Source organism: Eurytemora carolleeae, unplaced genomic scaffold (genome assembly GCF_000591075.1).
Source record: "Eurytemora carolleeae unplaced genomic scaffold, Eaff_2.0 scaffold238, whole genome shotgun sequence".
Taxonomy (NCBI): domain Eukaryota; kingdom Metazoa; phylum Arthropoda; class Copepoda; order Calanoida; family Temoridae; genus Eurytemora; species Eurytemora carolleeae.
In genome coordinates this window covers 85,250-96,744 of record NW_019396256.1, presented here as the reverse complement: position 1 = coordinate 96,744, position 11,495 = coordinate 85,250, and the positions used below count along the sequence as shown (strand labels likewise).

The following is an 11,495-nucleotide window of genomic DNA, read 5'->3' as shown; positions in this document are numbered from 1 at the left end:
TCTATTGGATGGAAAAGCTAGATGTTTAGAAAACTAGAAAATGATTTCCTGAATTTTGTGCTGGGCATCTCATCTCTCCCTAGAACTCTCAAGTGAGAGAAATTTTATTATCTCCGTCCCCAACCCAACCCGACCTCTGCTCTGCACCAGGAGCAAGGTGTTGGACCGGAACCTGCCGTGCCGGACCACCCACCCAACTCCCAGCGGCCCCTAGCGGCATCTAGAAACCGGAATTTGTTTTTCTGTGTCCTCAGTTTGGTCATGATCAGGGTTCAAGTCTGAGCACAGACCGGAAACGGAAACCTCGGCGGACGGAAGTTGCAGCCTCAGAATCGGAAGTAGCAACCTCAAACCCGGAAGAAAGAGATTAGCGTCTTAAACCCTGGGTTTGCACAGTGATCTTGGATCGATGAGGGGATCAGAGGAGTGGATTTAGAGCAATTAACAATCATATTTACATTGTTAATCCTTGGGATCGATTTAAGATGAATGAAGCAATTGAGATATCTTTAAAGATTGTGTTCTGAATCCAGTTCAAGAAATATATATAATATATATGTAAGCTCTGGATGTTTGTTGTAAAGAGTTGATCTAGTGGATGTAGAGGTTGCGTGAATATCTTAAGCAATCAGTCAATAGAATGTTCAACAAGGAAGAATTAAATTCAGGTAAATGCAAAATATTTAACAATTATTTATTCATTTATTTTCAGTATATAATTTCATTATATAAATATAGAAAGTGTAAGCTTAGTGTTGTATGTACTTGTACAATGTGCTATTCAGAACGTAAACTTTTTTAACTAAATCATTAAATAAGCAATTAAAAGACTATATTTAAGACAAAGAACTTATTTTAACCTTGGAATTTTTACATTTTACGAATGTTAGGTGGTCTGCACTGCAGTCTCATCCTTTGTGTGTAGCCCTGTTCTTAAATGTGTTTGTAAAGAAAAACATGTTTAACTATGTGAATACTGTATGTTGCTGTTCTTGTACTAGGAATGTATGTAACATGTTTAACTATGTGAATACTGTATGTTGCTGTTCTTCTACTAGCTAGGAGTGTATGTAACATGTTTAACTATGTGTGAATACTGTATGTTGCTATTCTTGTACTAGAAATGTATGTAACATGAGTCAAGATATTGTTTAACATAAGAAAATTAAAGTACACCTACAGAGCTAATAACTTTTTAACCTGTTAAACTTCTTACATGTAGATTACTTAATCTTTCATAAGTCAAAGTTTTGCCTAAAAAGAGATCATTTAAAAGTTTCCAACTCAATTCAATAATTAAGTTCCATTTTTCCAGGATGTCCAAGTACTGCATGTTTTGGGTGTGGAAAGAATATTTTGGACAGGTTCCTACTCACTGTACTGGACAAGGTAAAAAACAATATCAACAAAACAAAAAAACTTTATTTTCTTTTCGCTTGGCATTTAAACGAGATAATTTGAGAAAAATAATAATAATGTGCGGCTAAAAAAAACGTTGCAATGAGTTCACTGTTTTAGTGTCTTTATTTTAAATTTCTTATTTGTAATCGAATAAATTTCCTATTCCCCAAGCTATTCGTAAAATAAAAACAAATCACAAGGTCAGGTCAGGTCAGTAATGTTGCATAACTTTGACCGTATCCTTCTGTCTAGTCTACAGTGTTCAATGTGCCATAGAAAATTGAAAGTTTCTGTTTTATTGTTTACAGAATTTTTAAATAGTCGATTTTCATGTTTGTATCAAGAAGAATATGATTTTTGTATATCTTAGACAAAAATAATAATTAAGACATGAAAAAAAGAATTTAAGGTTTTGTTATGTTTTTTTATTTCAAAAATGCATAATCCACAATTTCAACGAATCAATATTTAGATAATGTTTACAGAGTAAAATTGTGTGAAAAACTTTTTTTAAATCTTTGTTTGATTAGACCTGGCACGTAGACTGTGTAAGGTGTCAGCAGTGCGGGGATTCTTTAGAACAAAAATGTTTCTCAAGAGATGGAAATATATATTGTAAAGACGACTTCTACAGGTTCAGTTTTACATTCATTTTATCAACTCTAAATTACGATATCAAAAAACAAAAGTTGGATAGCTGCCAAATAATCGACAAAAATCGCTTATTTGGCAGTCATACAACTTTTCCTGTCAATAAGTGATTGCTGTTGTATATAAGCGATTGTTTGCAATTATTTGGTAGCGATCCAACTTTTGCTGCCGAATAAGCGATTTTTTTATATCGTTATTCAGAGTGTATAAGTGTAACTAGAAACAACGTGTGTGTTGTTAATCCCACCTGGAATAAGCGAAGCAGTTATCCTTTTTATTGTCCGTTATCTTACTCGAACATGTTGATTTATTGATATTTAAAGAAAAAAATAAGTTGTTAAAATGTCGACTCTCTTAGGGGATATTAATTAGATATTTTTTACTTTTATTTTTTTTGCATGGAAATCACGTCCAGTTAGCGATTTTCAAATCGTTTGCATTACTATAAGTGTCAATATAATGAAGACGACTTTCGATTTCAATTTTGATTTATATCAAGCTGTTAAACAGAATGGATACACATAAACATAAAAGTCAAGAGAAGCTGTCAATTTAAAAAGCTTCTCTTTGATTGCTTGTAAACTTCGCCTACCACTATAGCTGTATATAATTAAGCGACACTCAAAATTAGTTGACACTCCCTTTAATGATGTTTTATCTAGGCTGTACGGACCTCGATGTGGAGGATGTTTGGAAGGTATATCTCCTACAGATATGGTTAGAAGGGCCAGAGAGAAAACATATCATCTTGCTTGCTTTACATGCGCGATATGCAGGTAAACAACAAAACTTGAAACATCTAGAAAAATAGGAAAATAAGTTAAATAATTCTTTAAAAAAACTGAATCCAGCAAGAAGCATAAAATTAAATACAAACATGGAAAACAGAATGCCTGTAGACATAGTAGTAAAATTATTTTAAAAGGAACTAAACAAAAGAAAAAAGTTTTAAAGGAACCAAAGGAGAACGAAATAAAGAAGAGAGACAAATAAGTTTAAAAGAAATTAAAGGAAAACGAAATGAAGAAGAGAGAACGATAAGTTAATAAAGAAAAATAGGAGAACGTAAGGAAATAAGAAAATAGAAAAAATAGTAAAAGAGGCATGAAGAAGAGAACAAAATAGAACGAAAAAAATTCTAAATACAGCATGCAAAGAGAAATTAGAAATTAAGAAAGAAAAATAGCTCTAGAAGAGCAGAAAAGTAAGAGGAAACAAGTAAAAAAAAATGGAGAAACCCTAAGAACAAAAAAAAATAATTTGGTAAAGAAAATAGAAGGAAATTGAATAAAAGAAAGGGTCCAAAATCCAAATACTATTTTTAAATTCAGCATAATTTATTTTATATTCAGGAAGCAGTTGTCCACTGGAGAGGAATTGTTTTTCATTGACAGAGATAGATTTATTTGTAAAGACGATTTCAATAATATTAAAGCACAAGGTAAGAAGGATTCCAATAATATCACAAGGTAAGAAGGATTTCAATAATATTAAAACACAAGGTAAGAAGGATTCCAATAATATTAAAACACAAGGTAAGAAGGATTCCAATAATATTAAAGCACAAGGTAAGAAGGATTCCAATAATATTAAAACACAAGGTAAGAAGGATTTCAATAATATTAAAACACAAGGTAAGAAGGATTGCAATAATATCAAAACACAAGGTAAGAAGGATTCCAATAATATCAAAACACAAGGTAAGAAGGATTCCAATAATATCAAAACACAAGGTAAGAAGGATTTCAATAATATCAAAACACAAGGTAAGAATGTTTTTAATAATATTAAAACACAAGGTAAGAAGGATTCCAATAATATCAAAACACAAGGTAAGAATGTTTTTAATAATATTAAAACACAAGGTAAGAAGGATTTCAATAATATTAAAACACAAGTTAAGAATGTTTTTAATAATATTAAAACACAAGGTAAGAAGGATTGCAATAAAATTAAAACACAAGGTAAGAAGGATTGCAATAAAATTAAAACACAAGGTAAGAAGGAGTCCAATAAAATTTAAACACAAGGTAAGAAGGATTGCAATAGCATTAAAACACAAGGTTAGAAGGATTGCAAGAACATTAAAACACAAGGTAAGAAAGATTTTAGTAATAATAAAACCAAGAGTTGAATTTAAATTCAACATGGTATACAATACACATCTTTTACAAAAGTTAAAGATGAGAAAGAAATAATTTCCTCCTGTTCCTTGATTTTTAAAATATTAGCTTTAGTTTTTAAACATTTTTTACGTTAATAGTCTCCTCTTTCTTAGTGCAGTTTTTAATACAGGAAATTTTTACATTCTGATGTCTATTGGAATCCCTTTTTTTTGTTACACTTTGCATTTCTCATTGGAGACCACATTAGATCTCAATAAAGATATCATTTGAGAACAAATATAAGAAAGTATATTTTTTTATCAAATACTAAAATATATCCGACTAATGAAAGAAAACAGTTTCATTTATATAAGGTTTCAAAAAATAGTTCTGAAATGAAAATCTAAAAATATGTAAATATGAGAAGTTGATCCAGCATTATGGTTCATGTGCACTAAACTACTGATGGGAAATTTATTCATGGAAGGGGTCAGATTTAATGTCTGCTAGAATCCATCCCATCAATAAAAAAGAACAGAAAGGGAAATTTATATATTCTGACTTTTCCTTTCTCTTTTTTTAAGGAGAACAGAAGATGAAAAATCATTAATTTCAAGTTAATTTTATATATAGTTTAGAATTCTGCATATTTTCAATATTGGATCTCAAAATCTATTATTAAGAAGAATAAAGAAATTTTGAATTTGTTATTTTCCTCTATATTCTAGTCTATTTAATTTTAAACATTTTTGATTTTTTTATCTAATATAATATCATGTCTTTTTTTACCTGTGTCCTATTTAGAATATGGATACTCTGATGATGAAGACGACCTGGAGGAAAAGATATGTTCTCCGTCCCTCACTTCGTCCTGTGTCACCCCCCTCCCTGCCTCCCTCCCCCCCTCCCTCCCCCTCCTCCACTCCCCAACCACTCCCAAGCTGATGGAGTCCAACAACAACACTATCAGCTCCTTGGAGGCAACAGGGAACAGTATAACAAAAATTAAAACAGAGGTAAAAAATAAAATTCTTTTCTGAGAAAATCATATACTTATAATTAAAGTAGTAATCTCTGTTTGTCTGTTTTTATGTCCAATCTTAGCGCATGAACCCCTTGACCAATTTGCAAAACAGAGATAAACAGATGTAAATAGATGTGAATTATAGATGTATTAGGATGTAAATAGATGTAAATAGAGGTAAATATATGTAAATAGATGTAAATAGATGTAAATTATAGATGTAAATAGATGCAAATAGATGTAAATAGATGAAAATAGATGTAAATTATAGATGTAAACAGATGAAAAAAGATATAAATTATAGATGTAAACAGATGTAAATAGATGTAATTAAATAGATGTTAATTATAAATGCAAACGAGCTGTTAAAGGCTTCAGAAAACGATAAAACAAATGTTTTGAAGAAAAAAAGATAATTTTGTCCAAAAAAATTAGAAAATCCCACTAGGAATGTTCCCCTGGATATGTTTTTTTTTTAATTGCCTACTGTAGTTTTGGCCTTCCGGTAACACAAACATAGCTAGCAAGTTTTCATATTTGATCTTTATACTTTTTTTGAACCGTAGTTTTTTTTCTCTTGAAAATGATCGTTTTCTCTGTTTTAAAGATTGTTTTCAGTTTTGCAAAACAATGTAAAACGATAGTTTTTACTTTCGAAAAAAATGGTTTAGAAAACAGTAGCTCCGTATAAAACTTTTAAAAGCTGTCTTCAATTTGTTTTTAAAACGTTTCTTTCGTTTTCATTTATTTTTATCGTTAATGAAACGATCAAATTTGTTTTTTAAAAGTGAAAAAACTGCCCATCCCTACGTCTCCAAACTTCTTATTTTTTTTTGAGAAGAGACTAAAGGGTCACATTATCAAATGCTAGGTTAAATTTTTAAGAAAATGTTTAACATCCAGCACATCCTAAATCTTTTTTTAAATATGATTAACATATTTGGGACGCGGACCAGAACGTTAATGTTGATTATGAAAACAAAAGTAAAAAATTTAAAAAGTAAAAAAGTAAAAAAAAAGTAAAAAAAGTAAAAAAGGGAAGGACATGTTACCGAAATTAAAAGTGTCTGTGTTTAGGACGGAGAATACGGAGATCAGGACGGGGATCTTCAGGACAAACTAGAACAGGACAATAGATCACCAGATCCAGATCCAGGAGGTACAACTTAACCCACCTGTGCCCCTCTCCCCCTCTTCATGAACATTGTAAGATCAAAGTTCTGTCTACACTGTAAACAAAAATGTGCTTATTTAAACACAAAAAAATCCATAAGATTGTTCAAAATACTCCTTTCAAACAGAATTTTGAAAGAAGCTTTTTACAGCTCTGAAATATTCATATCCAGTGCTATACAGCAAAAATATAAGGGTTGGATAAGGTCAAACCAAAGGTAAAGTCCTTGGCGACATTTTCGGTTTGTTCTCAGGTCTGAAAAATTGACGCAATTCTGTCAAAGCTGTATCAAAAACTGTCATAAAGTCAAAATAAAGTAAATTAGTAAGATTGAAATTATATATGTTTTAAAATCTTAACCTATTTTATTAAAGAGCTTTTGAGAAAATCAAAATGTTTTGAATTTTACTGTGAACTGGATAAATTTTTTTCATACTTTTCTGTAAAATCAAGACTAAACAAAAGGAGCTAAAAGGTCACAAAGCCTTGCTAGTAATGTCAAATATATATATTTACTACGTTTGCTATGTAGTTTGCTATGTATATTTAGCCGCGAAATGCAAAAGAACTTTTGTAATTCAAGGTTTGCTGCAGAGTTGTTTTAATTTTTATTTCCAGTTCCATGAAACCTTGTCAGTCTAATAAGGTTTAATTTAAACAGATATAAATGCAATCAAATCAAATAGAATCATTTTCTTTTCTTCATTTTTAATTATAAATTGATTTTTGATTATAAATATTTTGAGGAAAGAGAAGAGGACCAAGGACAACTATAAAAGCAAAACAATTGGAAATTCTTAAAACTGCATTTCAACAAACTCCAAAACCAACAAGGTAAAAATATTATCATCAATATTCATTAACATCATTATTGTTTTCATTCTGATTATTTTCTATTATTCTCGTTATTATTGTTATTATTCTCATTATTATTGTTATTATTCTCATTATTTTTGTTATTATTCTCATTTTTTTCGTTATTGTTATTTTTTTGAATACTTTCATCATTGTTCTTATGATTATTTTTATGATTGTTATTATTATCACTATTCTTATTAATATTATTAACATTTTTATCATTATTAGTATCATTATTATTATTATCATTTTATCATCCCTTTCATCATCAATATTATCCTTGTTATAATTATTATAATTATTATCATTATTATTTTTTAGCATTATTACTATTATCATTATTACTATTATCATTATTACTATTATTATTTTAGGCATATAAGAGAACAGTTGGCTAAGGAGACGGGATTAAGTATGAGAGTAATTCAGGTAAAAAATATAAAAATATAATTTTTTAAATAACAGATTAAATTTTTTATTTTTTTCCAGGTTTGGTTCCAGAATAAAAGGTCTAAGGAGAGAAGGATGAAACAATTGTCCTCAGGAATGATACCTAGAGGATTTTTCGGAGGTATTCATTTTTACCATCTTTATCATCTTATATATTTAGATTATTTTTATCATTTTTAAGTTTTCTCATCCTATAATTTTATCATATTTATCAGTTTTCTCATCCTATAATTTAATCATATTTATCAGTTTTCTCATCCTATAATTTTATCATATTTATCAGTTTTCTCATCATATAATTTTATCATATTTATCAGTTTTCTCATCCTATAATTTTATCATATTTATCAGTTTTCTCATCATATAATTTTATCTTCCTTATCATATTTATCATATTCAATTTATCTTTATCATTATTATCAATTTTATCATCTTATGATTTCTTTATATTTATCATCATAATCTTAATTAACATTTTATTAAATTTATTATTTTTATCATCCTTATCATCTTCATCATGTTTATTATCTATTTATTATTTCATCATATTTATCATGCTTATCCCTGTTATTATCATCTTAATTTTCTGCTCTTGGTCATCCTACAAATGTTGATTATTTTTATCATCTTCTTAATCAAAAGTGCATGGTCATAAAATTAATTTTCGGGACTTTGTGCGGTTTTTCTATGTTTATTTAAAATTTTAAATAAATTAAAAATGTTTTTTTAGGTCCGTTCGGAGATTTTGGATACGGAGGCAGATTTCCAGGTCATCCAGACTTCTTTCCACCTGGTCATTTATCCTTTCTACCCGGTCATCCAGGTAAAGACAGGGTTACAACCCGGCCTTTTATCATTCCTACCCGGTCATCCAGGTAAAGACAGATAGAGTTACCCCACCCGGTTATTTATCCTTATATTTATCATTCAGTTAAAGACAGAGTTATTTGGTCATTCATCATTTCTACCCGGTCATAAAGGTAAAGATTTTGGGTCACCCACCGGTCATTTATCATTTCTACCCGGTCATAAAGGTAAAGATATTGGGTCACCAACCGGTCATTTATTATTTCATACCCGGTCTATCCGGATGAAATGGTGCAAAGCGCCCCCAAATATTTGTTATATTCATAGCCATATATTCCATATCAGCAAAATAGAAATAGAAACTTCCATCAATCGTCCAATAGTCGATTAATTTCTTTTGATTAGTCCGTCTAGATAATTAAAATCATTCCCATTGGTTTCCCCGCGGTTCTCGAAGGAAAATAGATTAAAACCAAACAAAAATGTTTTCTGCTCCAGGCTCCCGTAATAGCCTGGAGCTAGACTAGTGATGGTTTAACTTTACAACTCATCTGTTCCTCTCTGTGTACACTGATACACGTTGATCAGATTAACTCCGATAGATCCTCCCCACTCCTTATCTTCCCCCTCAAAACACCCCTCCCCTTCCCCTCTGGCAATGTTGATTCAAATTATTGTTCGGAATTTTGTATTAAAATAGATTATTTTTATAATGAAAGTGTATTTTGGTTGTCAATTTATTTTATGTTTAAATCGCGCTTTAATGACAGTTATTGAAAATAAAAGACTTGAGAACTGCTAAAAAACTGTTCCTTATATTTCTAACCTTAATTAAAGTTATTGTTTTCTATTACTGTTTTAAGTTTTTTATATATCACGCCCAAAAAAATAATAATTTTTTTCCAAAAAGCTAAAATTTCAGAGAAGAGAAATACGAGGTTATCTAATGGGCTAGTTTTACCAAAAGTACAGATTGGGAAAATAAATTTCTTTGATCCTTATAACTACGCAACGTGTAGAGTTTCTATATTTCAAACTCTGAATTATTTTGGATCAAATAATCTAAGTCTGAACTATCAAAAGTGTACACCTCATGTTCCAAAGAAATTGAGATTTAGTTAGCAGAAAAGACTCAATTTCTTGAGTAGAAACAAATATTCATGATAATGTTTTTTAGGAATGCCTGGCATGGAACAGCCTCTACCTATGACAGGTTTGTTGAAAATATTTCAGACTCAAGATACTGTAAATGTTATAGTATCCCCCTTTGTTTGAAGAATTACATGCACAATTCACATTGGTACCCTTCAAACCTTTTTCTATCTAGAAATTGAGAGTTTATAAATTCGTAATTTTTATAAAAGTGACTTTTGGATTTATGCAGCAGAAACAAGGATGAAAATGGGAAGAGTTTATTTCTTTTAAGATTAAAAAAATCGATATCTTTCTCATTGTTACTCAGATGAAGGGTTAAAGGGTAAAGTGGAGGATTGCTTGAAATCGTTCAACAGTTTCTTTAACGCTAGACCTTTCTCGGTTTGAAATTTGAATTGAAACAAAGATGGTTTGTTTGTTTGTTTGTTTGTTTATTAAATAAACCTTTGTTTAGGTTGTCCTGATCAGTTCCCCTTACCAACAAGCTTAACGGATAAAAGCATGTCAGACCATCAGTTTATGTCCAGTAAGGGCATGTCAGATATGGTTTATGGCATGTCACAGGACAGCATGGACGGGTTCAGCATGTCGATGGACATGCAAAGACTTCAAAATGAAATTCAAAACCAGAGAGACTTCGGTAACAATTAGATATTTATTTATTTATTTATTAATTAAATCTTGTTGAAGTGTTTTCTTAAGATCTATAGTTTTACCGCCTTTTGACCAACATTACTGACTTATGATTTTCCCAACAGAGGGAGGTCAAATTAATTAACCTCCCTTGGGACAGTTAAGTAAAATAAATAACCACCCGCTCTGCGAAGTTTTTGGGGGAAAATTCGCGCATTTCTATCTCTAAAAACGATAAAGTTGTATACAACTTATTTTTCGGGAAATTAAAAATTTGACTTAATTTTACTAAAAATCATCCCTCGCTGTGCTCTGAATAATTTGTGGGCAAAGTTGGTCTTGGGAACCCTTTGTAAAGTAAAATTCCCTTAACTTCCCTGTGAAGTAGTTGTAAAAAATTATTTTACTCGTGGCAGTTAAATATTTTGCACAAAATCATAAAGAATTATTATAGTTTCAGGATGTAATGGAGATATATCAGAACAGCTGGACTGGACAAATACGCCATCTTGGAATAAGGATTCACCATCTTGGAACAGAAAACATAAACAAAACTAGATTATTTTCCGCCCTTTCGAAAAACGGATAAACGATCGACTTGATACAAGGATCCACCATCTTGGGTCGAGTATCCATCATCTTGGAATAAGAATCCGCCATCTTGGAACAAGAATCCGCCATCTTGGAACAAGGATCCGCCATCTTGGAACAAGAATCCGCCATCTTGAATCAAGAAACCGACATCTTGGATCCCTCAGCAAATTTGAAAATGTTCGAACAAAGCAGAGTTAAAATGCTGCTGAAACTGAATCAAAATTTACAACTTAGTGATATCCACTTGATAATAAAAATACATGTTATGATCTAGAAAAAGTAACATCTAGTCAATATTTGTGTAATTTTCGTCTTTCCCATATTTTTAGTTATATAAAAATTGTTACTTTATCTATTTGGTTTCAACATAAAGAAAAAACTTAAACGCAATGGAATATCTACTGAATAATAATTTTCTTTTTATATGAATGTTCCGAAATAAATGTTTATTTAGATTTAATATTTAAAACATAAGTCGGTAAAAAAAGGGTTTTTTTCAAAGAAGCATTTTTATTTAGAGATAAAAACACAGTGAGCAGGTTAATACCTGCTGAGCGCTTAATATTTTTAGTTTTTAATAGTTTCCCCTTTTTAGTATTTGAGAGTTTAACCCCTAATATACGGCAGGACAAACTGGACTCAC

At 30.3% G+C, this 11,495-nt stretch overlaps 1 protein-coding gene across 1 annotated transcript; it reads left to right on the top strand.

Annotated features, from left to right (window-relative positions):
* The first annotated feature begins 249 nt into the window (after window positions 1–249).
* LOC111699500 (LIM/homeobox protein Lhx5) lies at window positions 250–11,203 on the top strand. The gene is made up of 14 exons (XM_023470189.1): window positions 250–668; window positions 1,316–1,389; window positions 1,932–2,035; window positions 2,715–2,828; window positions 3,405–3,493; window positions 4,962–5,173; window positions 6,259–6,340; window positions 7,102–7,189; window positions 7,588–7,642; window positions 7,703–7,784; window positions 8,394–8,486; window positions 9,648–9,683; window positions 10,080–10,265; window positions 10,713–11,203. Exons 1-14 carry the CDS (start codon window positions 641–643, stop codon window positions 10,814–10,816), a joined length of 1,347 nt encoding a protein of 448 aa, XP_023325957.1. The 5' UTR covers window positions 250–640; the 3' UTR covers window positions 10,817–11,203.
* Window positions 11,204–11,495: the final 292 nt, after the last annotated feature.